Source organism: Pundamilia nyererei, unplaced genomic scaffold, assembly GCF_000239375.1.
Source record: "Pundamilia nyererei isolate P.nyererei 1_Seehausen unplaced genomic scaffold, PunNye1.0 scaffold00003, whole genome shotgun sequence".
Classification (NCBI taxonomy): Eukaryota; Metazoa; Chordata; class Actinopteri; order Cichliformes; family Cichlidae; genus Pundamilia; species Pundamilia nyererei.
This window is the reverse complement of record NW_005187404.1, coordinates 891435-906301: the sequence shown is the minus strand read 5'-3', so window position 1 is coordinate 906301 and position 14867 is coordinate 891435. Positions and strand designations below refer to the sequence as shown.

Below are 14867 nucleotides of genomic sequence, written 5' to 3'. Positions count from 1 at the left end.
CCCAGGATATGGAACTAAAAACGAGTACAATATGTCTGCTTTAATTACATGTTTTATTAAAATTCAGTCTGTTTACTAAAATGATCAGTCCACCGAATTTCACCTTGGCTAATGTTTTCCAGCTCATGAGTGTTTAGCTCTTGGATAAAGGAACAGTTGCCGGCCATCCTGCTGTCGACAGGCTTTCCACTTCTGCCACTGAGTTGACAGCCTCAGTCCTTCTGTTGCTGTTTATTCGTGTTTGTTCTGTTCGTGATTCCAGATCTGAGATAACCATGTTTCAGTTTCGCATTCAGTGAAATGGCACTTCTTCTTTGCAGGTGTTTTATTGCCATGTTTGACAAGTTCTGCCATAAGCCACAGGTGTATAAATAGAACATACACACATGCAGCTGTGTAAATTGGACAACAAAAAGAAACATTTGCATCCCTTTGTAAAACCTCACAGAGCTTTTTGCTTCCTGCCTTTAGCCTTAAAGATAAAGATACGCAACAAAATGGAGCAGGATGTTCGGTTAAAATTAATAATTTCTCAAACCCTCATGAGTCCCACGAGGATGTGTTCAGGAACATCAGTCTTTTTCTTCCCAGTTTGAGGGCGACATTTATTGCTGTGGTAAAATGTCTTTTTACAGCTGTTTGATAAGCTGTGACTTGGCAGCGACGTTTCATCAAGCACGAACAGTGTTTTCACATGCACACTTTAACTGCTCACTGCAGGTCAAATTTTCCCATCGATTACCATTTTTTAACCCTCGAAAAAATATTCACTACAACATGTTCTCCAATACTTCATGAAGAAAAATACAGAATTACCATTATTTACAAAGCAAAGGACAAAAACAATGAAATTGAGGATAAGAAACAAGAACAGGAGAAAAGATGCACAGAAATTCAGAGTAAAATCCAAGCAATGGTGAGCAAAAATACCAATTTGAAAGGACTATATAACAAAGCACAGTAAACACTGAAATGCAAGAGGAGAAGTGACGACAAGAGAAAAAACAAACTATTCAGTCTACACTTCAAGAACTGCAGAGGAGACATCAAGAGTTGCTGGGCATCCAAGACAAAGTACAACAAACAAACCACAACATGCATGAGGATAAGAAAGTTCAAGAAGAAAAATATGAAGAGCTGCAAGAGAAACAGTAAGAACTCCAAGAAAAGCATGAAAAAATCACGAAAAATTAAAGGGCTGGAGAAAATTTGAGTTACAACACAAAGAACTTATTATTGAGATGACAAATCTCATAGCACAGAACAAAAGTCTACAGGAAAAGTGCCTGAAAAAGAAGAAGCACTTCAGGTTTTCCAGAAGAAGGACTCTGCTGCTTCTTCACTTCAGCCTGGACAAGAGAAACCTCATCTTCCTCCAACAGGAGCAAACTTTACAATAAATGATGCAAATAAATTCACTGTGCTTCAGGATTTATTCAATGCTAATCGGGTTTAGAAACATTACTGATGGTACTGAATGTAATATATGCAGAATGATTGAGATTGTGGAATTAATTCATAATTATTCTGTAGCGTGTGGGTCTGTGAAACACGTATCATGCATAAGAAAACCCCAAACACACAAAAAGGAAGGATCATCTTCAGAAAGCCTGGAGAACTATTGCTCATTGCGGTTCAAGACTTTTGCACTGCACTGTACACAGTTAACATTCACTAATGTCACTGGTGCGTATTTAGAATTAAAAACCTGCTTAGATACTGGTCCCCAGTTACAAGTCTGTTTGCAATCAATCGCCAAGAATATTATATTTCTTCAGGGAAACTGAAGAAAGCAAACAGTTTACTGTGGTGCACAAATAATAGTTTTCCTGTGTTTCTTTCCATGTCCGTGTCCTCTTCTCTTCGACTGCTTTTGCATGAAACAGATCGTTCTCATTCTGTACTTTTGTGTTTTATTTTTAAGCTAATTCCATCTGACCCGCTGCCCTCTTTCTTGCCATAAAAACTGCTCACGCCTCTGCATGCTTGCATGTGCCCAACCTTAATTTGACTTTGTGGCCACGCATGTGGAACGTGCACATCCATCTAACACAGGGATGAATGCAGAGACAGAGATGACGGAGGCGAGGTTTGCAGTCTGACGCGACCTGACATATGGAGATAGAATGCTACAGGGAGAATCAGCCTTAAGGACATGTTGCATGATGAGTTAGGTGAGAAGGATCAGGCAAATATGTTCAAGCCTAAGACTTTATTGCATGATAAAGGGTGTGTATGGAGATGATGACAGAGAAACAGGGGCTGACATGTAGGTATCTGAGCAGTTCCTCACTGTTGTCAATTACAATGGTAGCTGTAGGCCAGTTTGGCGCGTCAGCTGTCTGAACATGTTTTGTAAATTTGCTTGAATATTTATCAAAACTGGGTATATTTATTTTTGTATCTTGGTATCATATTTCTTGCTTTAATCTTTTTTTTTTAACCTGGAAATCAAATGAAGTGCTTCTCGAATAAAAGTACAAAGTGCCTTAAGTGTAATATTGAGTAAACGTTACGTCAGTTAATTCAGGAATAATTGTGTTAGTCTTGATAAAAATTCATCTTGCTTTGCTTAAAAAGTGCCAAAGTGTTAAAAAACAAAACCAAACAAGTTATATTCATTCATAAATAATGTTATTATTACTAATGCTGCCGATTTTGTTATTAAGTAAGTATTATAAGAAAGTGCAATAGAGAATATTTTTCAGTTTTATTAATTTAAATCCCGATGCATAAATATAACAGCTGATTTTAACTGCTGTGTGGTTTGCATGTTCTAAACAAGTTGTTAAACACTGCATGGGTGTGCCACAGATTTGTGCTCTACTTGAACGAATGTCGCTGGTTAGAAATAACAATGAGCACATGGGAGTGATTAATCTGTTTCGTGTGTGGCAGACAGTCAGCCGAGGTCAAGACTGAGGTCCAGATGGGACGTCTGAGTCGACCCTCCTTTCACTGTCCGCTTGACGCTGACTAAAATGCCCACAGACGCTGTTTTGTGGGAGTTTATGGGCGTCTCTGTGCATCCTGAATCCTTTTAGTCTCAACTTGTATCTTCACGTCTCCAGAGCATGTTGGACCCTCGATTCACTCTTGATATTTAAGAGCAAAAAAATAATAATCTGTGTGTAAAAGCCATCGCCATGACAACTCCCCAACCTTTGACGCACACCTCAATCAGACATCCACACCTGTTTTGCTTCTGTGGCACTATCTGGTTGCTTTGGAAACACACATATCTGAGGACAGTCCACAGCTGTGGAATGTTTTTTTGATCTCGCTGTGCATTCTGACCAGCCAAGGGCAGCTTGTTCTCTCATTTGCAAACAAAGTGACTTACAGACTTTTAGGATACTTTTATCACCTTCCTTTCATCCAAAAATAACGCTAATTTATAATACACTGTGCATGCGAACTCTGCTCCTTGTGTGGATTAACTTTTATTAATCTGATTTATGACTCACGCTACTGGCTATGTATCATCTGTCAGCATTTGTCAGTGCATCACAGAGAGCTTCACAAACCTCCGCCTATATCTCAGGATGAGTCGTTTGGAAGAGGTGTTGGGAAGAGTCCTGCTGCTTTCTGATTGGCAGGAGACACCGAGCTCGTCCTTTCATCAGAGGACGAACACATGGCTCATCCAACGCAGACGCAGGCCCGGTTAAAAGGATGGATTAGTTGGAAGAGAGGGTTAGATGAAAGATGGGATAGGACGCATGGAGCACGAGAGGAAAGATGAAAGAGTGGTTGGTGAAATGAGTGAAGGTCAAGAGAGAAAGAGCAAAGGATTGATGTGATTGATGTGAAACAGCTTGTTTTCATAAGGATGATGCACGCTGGCTGCCCTGTGTATGTGTGTGCCCGCATGTGTGTGCATTAAAGCCAGTGTGTGTGTGCATTATGTCATATGTCTGTGTGGTTATTGGCAGTAGTATAGCGACTGCTCTCAGGATGCCCCGTTTCCCACGAGTTCTCTGACACAGAAACAGATTTTTTTCTGTCTTTTTTTTCCACCCTCACCACACTCTGCTGTTTATCACATGCTAGATAAAAATCAGCCACAGCCCTTTGAGAAAGAAGACTTTTTTTTCTTTCCTCTTCCCTTTTCAAATTCAAAAGAAATCTCACTCTTTTGTAAGCACGCACCACAAAAATAAATGCATTTCCCTAATGTTGCAAGTGTCTGCTTTCCTGTGACCGGTTGCCAAGAACAACACCACTCTGAGTCAGCATTTCAGTTTTGGTGTTGCGATTCACCACATCCTCCACTGACTGTCACCTGTCCTGCTTCAGGCCCGATCGGCAGCAAACCGTGCGCAGTTTTGGTCACTCGAATATTTTCCTGGTCTGCTTCACTTTTACGAGGCATTCCTGAACTGTGTGACACATCTAATTACGCAGGGGAACGAAATGTGGCCACGAAGGACGGGCGAAGATTAATGTGATTCCATCAGTCATCCAGCTGAAGCCTGCAAACATGTGACGGCTCTGATCTGAATGCTACGTGCTGTCAGGCTGTGATTGCGCATGCCACATCTGCTGTGGTTACCTTGATTAAATCTTGCACAACCAGGAAGCTTTTTCACCTCGTTTCAAGTTCGTGCAGGGTTTACCGATAGTGACATAACTCGGTCCACTCAGTGGGAAAAACTATTAAGGGATTTTGTTGTTTTTATTCTGAACCCATCTCCCCTCCCCTGGAGGAACTTTCCTGGAATCCTCATGTTGTGATCGTAACCTGCTTCTGACACATCTACTGATAATATGTGATAATAGATTCTTCTGACTCTCACTTTGTTTCCATGTGCAAACTGTGTGCACCACATGCCTGTAGCCACAAATGTGCCCAAAGTCCTCCAGCGCTCTCACGGAGCACTGTGGACTTGACTGCACTTTGAAGCCTGCAAAGTCACAAAGAAAACACCACCGACCACCGTTTTACTCTCTCACTCTCTCAGTCATCCTTCTCTCCCTCAAAGGCCCTTTTCACCTCAGAGGAAAAAGAGTCAGGAACAGGAGACCGGGAGATAAAGAATAGAAAGAACGGAAACAGCAGTTGAGAGTAAGATATTGTGAGATAGATATCATGAAGATATCATGTCATCTCTGACCTTGAAAACACAAAGGGAGGGAGAGAGAGAAGGTCAAGGCATAGTAGTTTGTAAAGTATGAATTGTATTATGCTGTAGCTGAATAGAAAGAATGCAGGAGGTCTGTTCCAAATCATCGGTAGATGCCCGAGAAGAAAAGAAGGTTAAGAAAAAAAAAAAGCAAGCGAGAGAGAGAATGGGATGGAGATGTGTGAGTGTGATAGAAGGTACAAAGAGCGGGAGGCTGATAACTGGAGCCAGACAGCTGCGAGTGTTACTCTCATTATGTGTCTGTATTTGTGCTTCTGTCTGTGACTAACATTCGCATACTTTCACTGGCTGCTATCACATTCACACCTTACGTGTCACCCTGAACTCATGGCATGGATTTAATGTGGTTGTCTGGCATTAGCTGCCGTTACTGTGTTGCCTTTTCTTTTCTTTTCTTTTCTTTTCTTTTATATAGTTTTAGACGTACATCTCAGGGGGAAAGCTGCCATTTTTGCAGGGTCAGAGCTGTTAGTCCCCAAGCATTGGCTTGACAAATAATCAGAAAGGTCAGGCTAAAGCCACACTTTTAAAAATTTGCTGAAATTACAGTTGGTTTAGGCCTGCACATCCTGATTCAGGTGTTTGTGCGAAGCATTTAGACATATTTCATGTTGCTTTTAGAGCTTGAACTGTTACTAAAAAGCAATCAAATCACTCATGAAATGCAGATTACAGAATTTATAGAGTGAGGAGCTGCTCCGGCTGTGAATCCACTTTTGTTGAAATGTACAAATAATTCCAAAGTGTTTGTCAGGGAAAAAAAAACAAAATCTGTCTCACTGGAAGTGAAAACAGGCCGCCTCCCTCTGAGCTCAGACATGCAGGCCTTCTCAGTCTATATCCTCGTTGCGTGTGTTTGCAAGGTCACAGGGCTAGACGGCCGAAAACATACTGGCACGCACACATACACCCAAACACATTAACTGATCATGCCGCCAGAGAGGGGATTAGACTGAGAAGCCGGCAGGGTTAGGGGGGTTAGGGTAAAGTATGTGTGTGTCTGTGTATGTGTATGCATGGAAGGTAGGAGTATCACACAGTGTCATGGCACGCACTTTTAGAATTAAAGCCGATTTACTTTCTCGAGAAGAGGCAGCAGCTGCCCATAGAACAAGAGGTGATCTAAAAAACACCATCTAAATTTTTTTTTACATTAAAATCACAACATAGCAACTCAATTTAGTTGCAAACTGACAGACAGCAGCACTTTTTTGAGCTCGAAGAGTTACAATATGCTTGAACTTTTGCTGATCCCAGAGGGAGGATTCATTGTTAAGCTTGGCTTCTTCCACATGGAGATTCAAGTCAAGGAGTGCGCAGAATAGCAGCTGTATTGATTTGGCATCTTGCTCAAGTACTCTACAGTGACACTCGAGATTGTAAAAAACATACCCAGGGAATATGGATTTCCTTCTGGCTGAATGTGAACTGTGGGTATGGGAGTTAATGCTTGCTATATTAGATCTATGCTCATAAATTGGTCATAAATGTATTTACTCAACAAATGGTGGAAATGATCACCTGTGCCATGTGCTTTTCGTCTCCAGAGAGCAGAAGAGACGGAGTGAGGAGCAGCTGTCCCAGCTAGAAGACTCTGAAAAGGAACACAGAGGAAAGCTCCTCAGGTTTGCTCCTCTTTCTGTTTCTCCACGCTCCAACTTTCCCACAACCACAACTCTCATCCCACTCATTCTTCTCCAATTATTCTCTTCCTGTGCTCCATCTCCTTCCTCCCAAAGAGAGGTGGCTGTATAACTGTTGGCTCTTGGATCATTTGTGGAGATCTTAGGCTCCATAAAGTGCCGGCGACACAGCCAAAGCTCGTGTGAGGCTGGCACGACAGATGGAAGCACTTCTTAGTTGCCGCGGAATCACGTTTCACACACACACACACACACACGCATCCGTAGACATACTGTACTGTAGCTATGCCGAGGTAAAGCAGTAGTCCGTCACACTAACACACATGTGTGTCACACTCACACAACCCACATGTGTATACCCACAAGGCCTCTCATCTTTCCATGCAGGCGATAAATGTAGGGTGTGTATTTTTTCACATGGTATTTGCTGGTATTCCCGTTCTAAGATGCTGGCAGCCTGATGCGTTCAATTACACCGTCGATTTATTTCCCCTCCCACACTGAAGCCTCTGATCTAACCCTCTGGCTCCTATACGGCTCAACATAAAGCGGCGCTCCGCTGGGGGAGGTGGAAGCTATTTTAGAAGGATGAGAGATTGAAGAAACATCCCCCCATACCTGAAAATGTAACAGGAGACAGCAATTTACTAAACTGCCCCAAAAATGGAGACCATAGGTACCAAAAGACAATGTTTTTCTGGTCAAAACACTTTGGCTTCTGCAGGGAAACCAATGAGTGCCTGCTTTCTAACGCTGCAGGTACTGATTTCGAAATTGAACTTCAATCTGTGAATCTGTCCAGTTACGCTTGCTTCAGGTGGTTTGAAATAGGTTTATTTGAATGTCCCTGCAATTTCCTTTAATATGTTCCTTTAAAGCAGATAAAAGCGAGAACAGACAAGAGAATCCATATCTTTCTGTGTTTGACACCACTTTAGAGCTCTGTTTCTCTTTGTCAGCCCATCTCATTCTCTGTTTTCTCAAAAACACTTGATCCTGCTTGTCTGCCTCCTAATAAAGCATCGAGATCTGTGACCAACGTAGATAGTGCACCTGCCCGTTCATTATTTTCTCCTGTGTTTTTTCATGAATGAACAGTCAAGTAAATTTGGTACTCTGGACCAGAGATGGATACGGTAATCTGATTACTTTTTTCAAGTAACCAGTAAGGCAATGGATTACTATTGCAAAAAAGTAATTAGATTACTGTTACGCTCCCGTAAGCACGCTGCGTTACTGCGTTGCTAAACCGTGATTTTGTTTGTGAGAGTGTCTCATGACAATGACGTACGAGCGTGCGACGTCCGTGGCAGCAACAGACGTGTGTAGAGCAACAATGGATAATCTGGAGTGTGGGGGAGAGTACGACCATGCAGTGCTTAAAGCTTGAAAGTACTGACATTACTTTGAGTTTGATTCTGTGAAAGGTGACAAAAACATTAGTGTCTGCTTTTTAACTGTCTACGGGAAGAAAACTTCTTTTTACAGCGAAAGATTTAACTTCAAATCTGAGCGAGCACCGAGCACGCTGCTACGGGAATGTGAAATTCACAGAGAGACACCCGGATCTCCCCACTGACATGACCGCTCCTGCTTAACAGGTGAAGATGGATTTAACAGCGACAGGACTTAGTGCTGTTGAATCTTTGATTTTATTTATTTTTTCTGTGTTTTACTTGCATCTATTTGAAAGAGCGAGTGTAAACACAAAAAAGTATTTTATTTTATATGCTGGAGAATGCAGAAAATAGGTTTAAATGGTAAACAAATTTCCTCCAGTCAGAGAATGTTGCATATAATTGAATTTTTGCTTGATGCAATGTGCATAAAGTTAAAAGATTAAAACTAATAAAGGAGGAAACATCATTTTCTAATTGGTGCATGGAAACGTTCTTACCCTGCACAAAGGACAAGGAAGATGTGATCTGTCAGCCCCGAATAGAAACTCCTCATATGAAATTGAAAAAAAAAAAACCTGACTCTCCAGCACCCATAGCACAGTGCCAAGAAATTAGACTCGGAGTGATGACATCTGGCAATGATTGAAGTCCTTTTTAATGGAAGATAATAACATTTAAGATATGATAAGAGGTAATGGAATATGTACGTTTGCAGTTATGTGGGCGTTGCACCAGTCTCTTGAGTTGAAGACAGAGCTGAGTGTGAAGCTCGTCGATCTACGTCCCCACCTGCACCCATGGTCACGAGCCAAAAGAATGGGATCGTGGATACAAGTGGCGCAAATGAGCTTCCTCCATAGCGTGGCTATGCTTTCCCTCAGCTGTAGTATTTATTTCCTTTACATGCCTGCTTTTGTAGTCATGAACGCAGTGTTTTAGACAGCTGTATATACTGTCCAAAAGGCAATAATAATAATCAGATTGATTATTGTTGTTATTAGTAGCAGTAGTAGTAGTAGGCTTAGGCTTGTGTTCAAATTGCAGCCGCTGGTATTTGTTCGTACGCACAAAAAGGTAACTTATAAATTTGTTCCTAAAGTACGAACAAATTCATAGCCAAAAATATTGATAAATCGTAGATTTGTGTATACACACTGTTAGTAAATGAGGCCCAATGAACTTTAAAAGTCCCAGTTTTTTTTTCACCTGCTGGATTCCTGACTTTTGGAAGTCTGATAAGGTTGGAGAATGAACGGCTTCTCTTAACAGACTGTCCTTGGTGCTTACACAGACCGGTTGACCTGTCAGTACAGAGTTGAAAAGCAAACCTTGCCATGTGTGCACGCTCATCTTATGTGTCTTTTTCATAGGTTACAAGTGGAGCTGGAGGAGAAACATGAGAGGTGGTTGTCATGCCAACAGAGATGTGATGCAATGCAGAAGCAGCTGTTGTCTTGCAGTCAGAGAGAGGAGCAGATGAACCGGAAGTACTTTGCAGCTGCAGAGGAAGTGACACAACTAAGGAGAGCTCTGGAGAATACAGAGCAGGAAACAAGAGAGCTGAAGAAAGAAAGGTGATGACTGTGACTTCTGTTCTATTCTGTTCTATTCTGTAGTTCATCATTTTGCAGCATAGGTGCTAACTTTGATCTATAAAAGTGCTGCCAGTGAAACAAACAGCAGTAATTTAATCTTATCAGAGTTTGTAACAGAGACACATGTGGAGAAAAAGCAACCAATTTTAGGAGTTACAGATACACAAAAAATTAAGACAATTGTGGGACAGGGGCGTGGGAAGGAGACATGGGGCCCCATAGCTCGGGTGGTATACTGTCGCATTTTTCATCTTCACACCTATAAAGTTTCATGACTCACACAGACACAGATTCACCCTCTCTGTGGCTGCTGGTGAAATGTCGTGAAACAAAAGCCCTTTATTTTTTTCTTGCTGCAGACAACTTAACCACCTCCACCGACCTCCAGCGACCCATGAAAGGACTCGCAGTTCTCTGGTCTTTCTCACCCTTTTCACATTACAGACTTTTGCTACACATCTGCAGCATCTGTCTTATCACCACTCCTTCTGTGCTTCCACTTAGAGCGCTACCTGGGTCCAGCTTTATCCCCTGTTGACGCACACCCACAGGCACACATTCCTCTCTACAGTATGTGCTGCACATTATCCCCTTCCAGCACTTTTATTGCCTGATTTGAGCAGAAACACTCGTCGTAGTTCTGTGCTCAGCGTCCTCTTTAGAGCAAGTATCATTCACCCAAACACACGTGTATCCATCTATCCAACTCATTTATTTTATCTAACATTCACATGGATGCCTTGAAAGTAACTTGAGGTTCACTCTGGCCCAAGGAGAGATTGACCATCTGATTGGTAGATAGCCTGCTGTACCACATGAGCCACAGGCTGTGCTTGCTAGTTTACTAGTTTACTATGTAATAATACTTGGTCTGCTTGTAAGGATTCAAATCATCTTTAATATATATCACTTTTCTATTCTTACTGACCGCTCAGAGCAGCCTACACTACATGTAGTAGTACAGTAGAGGAACTATAGGTACTTTATTTATGCTTTATGGTATATGCAAAGCCATTTAGTGAGCATATGTGAAAAAGGACTAAAAAACAAGATTGAAAGTAAAAGTGGCAGCTGTGTAATAAAGACAGCCAAATTACTGCTACTACTCAGTCGCAGCAGCAAGGATAATTCACCCCATCATCTCTACGTTAACTCGGAACGGCAGCTCTTTAAATAGCTGCCGATGAAAAGCAGTTGTGAAGTGACAGTGAAAGGGCAATCTTAACAGCTGGCAGGCAAAATTTTCCCCAGGCCAGAGTAAGATTGAGGGAGTGGTGAAATTGCAGGGATGGACAAGAAGGTCAGTACAGAGGGACGGTGAAGAGAGCAGAAGCAGGCAGGAAAAAGGAGAACAAATTATGGAGAAAGTGAGGATAGAAAGTAGGAAAGGAGAGTGAAAGGGAGAGGGAGGTAGAAGGCTAGGAGTGTTTCAGGGAGGAGGGATGGAGACTGTGACTGTGGTTTCGGTGGTTACTTCACACACTGTCTGGCTTTCGCATGCACACAGCATGGGTCACAGGGGCCGCACACAATCTACACACTCACTCATACACTCACACACACACGAAACTTGACAGCGTGCCTTTGATTCAGTCTAACTGACACAAAGTTTAAAACAGAGAGACGGAGCGGAGAGGAAAAGTGGAGGGAGAAGGAGGAAAGAAAAAGTGGCAGAAAGCGGGTTCAGAGTGAAAGATTTAAAAGTCAAGAGAGGTCAGGAGTATCCGTGTGCTTCCTCATCCAAAAATGGGTGAGGGCTTGTTTCCAGTGGTTTCAAGCTGCAGAGTTTTCGTGACAAATATGAACTCGAGAGCAAACTCGTTCTAGCCCCACAGAGAAGCAGTTTTAATGCCTCTGGCTTTTCTTATATAGGCTAATAAAAGAATAGAGGAGATTTATTTCAACCACACATCTAAGATATCGCCTTCATCTGTGTTTACCCTTCTCTCTCGCTGTCGTTTTTTTTTAAGCTCGTCTCTTGGTGTACTCTTGATCTTCTCACTGTTTTCTTGGGTGGAAAGTATTATATCATCCTTGTCTGGTTCTTGACTTTTATTATGGCTCTCCCTCCTTCTTTTTTTATTAACAGTTCATAAATTGCTATTGCTGTAAATTTATGTCAATTTTTTCTTTACAAGGCAGCCCATTTGTGCTTTGAAAGCTCGAAAGCTTTGAAAGTGTGTGTGAGTGTGGGAAGATTCTCGCCTTTGAAATCTTCATCATCTTTCCAGGTGGAGAGTGGTGTCCCTGAGGATGTATTATGTCAGCAGAGATTTGTGTTAGCTGTTGATCCGCTTTGTTTATTCACAAACACGCAAAAAAAAGGGGGGAAAAAGTGGAAATTGCCTTTGTGATGTGCGGACAGTTTAATTTCTTTGTCTGTGTGTGTGCACACAGATTTTATCAGCAGAAGTAGGCAAATAGAGTGTGCCTTTTGATGAGGCAGCACCCGCTGCACACAGCCACTCACACACACATGCACACACACACACACACACACACTCTGCACAAAAGCACATTTGCCTGTCCTTAAAAGCAGCCTGGCGTGTGAGTGAACGAGAGAGTGTTCCCGGATTTTCCCATCATTCCTCCCTGTAATCCCCCGAGACCTCCTTCTGAGGGCTGAACTTGCACGCTCACGCTTCCCAGGGGGTCACACATGCCAACACACACACACACACGCACTCACTGCAAATTTAAAAGGTCTGATACACTGCATAGCTGCGGGGGTCTACTTATTTGATAATCAGAGAGGAATTATATCTGACAGTGAAACACATGCACACGCTGCTGAAAACACTCACATAAAGGCATACACAAATATTGTATGCATCAGCAGTTTCTCACATATTAAGTCTTCAGCTTCATGAAACTGTCAGATCCTAACTTGGAGGGTTCTTCGTCTTCACCAGCTGAACTGAAAAACATCTGCAGGCTCTGTGCTTTAGAAAACACACATACTCAGAACAGGCAAAAAAAAGTCCTTTTCTCAATATACTGAGTATGCAATGAAATGTACTTCTCTAAGCAGTTGAATGTAAGCAGCATGGACAAATGACACCAATCCTTGCTTCTCAGTCAGTTATCAGTCAGCGAACATTTAAACTGACACCAGGAATATGCTTTGATTAGATTAACGGTATTTAAGCTGTTTGAAATATGACTGCCTTGTCACTGCTGCCCAGAGCGCTGCAGCGACGCTGAAACGACCAACTGATGGATCATTTGCTAGAAATATAACTTAATCTGCACTTGGTTCCCTAATTTATTGGACAAACACACAGTTTTTCTCTCTGTTCAATTATGATGTGACTGAATGCTGACCTTTAGCAGTCCTTTCATTTTTCATGTGGAGGCTTAAAGATAATTGAAGTCTAGGACCAATTTTCATCACCGAATGCTGTGTTTCCTACCTTGAGATGCTCTTCTAGACTTTTACAGCAACAACCTTCAGCTGCTCTCTTAATTCAGTTTTGTACTTAATAACTGAAAAGCTGCTCTACTGAGGGGAGATCAGGTGACTGACTTGGCCATTGGCATGTCTTTGCCTTGAGAAACTCTTGGGTTGCTTTTGCAGCATGATTTGAGTCATTATTCATTCATACTGTGAAGTCCTGCCCAGTCAGTTTTGCAGCATTTGGCTGAACCTGAGCAGAGAGTACAGCCCTGTACACATCACACTTCCTTCTGCTCTTTCTATCAGCACTCATATCATCAATAAACACTGGTGACCCGATTCAGGCTCTTTTAGATGTTTGGTAAAGTCTAATCTGACCTTTTTGTAATTGAGTGTAATCAGTGGTTTGCACCTTGTAAATTTCTCTTTCCTGTAAACTCTGACAGTGACATTCCTGCCTCCTCGTGCACCGTATTGACTTTGCTAGAAGTTGTGAAGTTGTTTTTCTTACTCATGGAAATAATTTTGTCATCATCCACTTTAGTCTTCTGGTCTTTTAGGCCTTTTGGTGATGCTGAGCTTCACAGAGAATTCATTCTTTTTAAAAAATGAACCTGATTGTTGTTTTTTCCTAAAGTTTCTGTCTGACAGGTTTATTTAGTTTTTTCAGCCTAAGTATAGCCTCCCTCACTTGCACTGACATCTCTTTGGGTCTCGGTGAGATGCTCTAAAATACTAATTCAACACTTTGAATTATCTAAAGATATTTTATCTGCATCATTCGTCATGAAATACCAAGGCCATGAAACTGTGTCAGATGTCCAGTTACCTTTGACCCTTTGACAGTGTATAAAAGATGACTGTAATTCCTAAACACTCAGCATTTTTGTAAACCGCACTTCAGCCACACTCCTTATTTTTTGGTTTAATATCCACTGTGGTGGTGTACGGAGGCAAAACAGCAAAACTCTGTTTTTGTCCAACAAATAATGGACCTGACTGTAATTAGCTCTCACCATTGTTTCGACAACAAAGGCTTTCTACTGATCAAAGATTTATATGATTACATTTGTGTAATTATTGACCCAAACCAAGAGGCTGTTGAGCTCTGGGTTCTTCTTAGGAATTAAAGTGCTTCAGTGGGTGTTGTATGTGGATTACAAATATCATATATCTTATTCTTAACATTTGTGACTTTACACAGTTCAGTTCAATAAGGAGAAATCATTAGAAGGAACTGAACAGGATTTATTGATTTACAGAATTCAGTTGTGCTGTTTGGCGATTACACTCCGATGGCCCATCACAGCAGAATGAAATCTACACGCACCCAAGAGTCTGCATCTATTTTTATGCTTCATTGTATGTGTGTGTGTGTGTGTGTGTGTGTGTGTGTGTGTGGGGGGTGAGTAGGCTGATGCGATTAGCCAGACCCAGTGGAGTGAATAATATTGTGTCTGGCCCGAGCAGGAAGAGATGGAATATAGCTGTTGCTCTTTATTATTATACTGTAGTTCGTCTACTCCACAATCAGATATGCACAGAGTCATCTGTGTGCGTGCTTCTACACACAGCCATCGTACAACACTTTTCCTTGCCCGATGATGCCTCTTACATGCATGAGACACTTTGTTAATCTCTGTTACACATGCATGAGTTCTCATGCCACTTTGTGTGTGTGTGTG

General features: G+C 41.8%; 1 protein-coding gene across 2 annotated transcripts in view; it reads left to right on the top strand.

The window, feature by feature from the left end:
• Nucleotides 1–14867, top strand: part of lekr1 (Leucine-, glutamate- and lysine-rich protein 1) — a 97151-nt gene that overhangs the window by 64000 nt on the left and 18284 nt on the right. For both annotated transcript variants that reach the window (XM_005720923.2, XM_013910776.1), the window contains exons 7-8: nt 6695–6772; nt 9561–9764. In XM_005720923.2, the coding sequence (XP_005720980.1) occupies nt 6695–6772; nt 9561–9764 (282 nt within the window). The remainder of the gene's footprint in view (nt 1–6694; nt 6773–9560; nt 9765–14867) is intronic.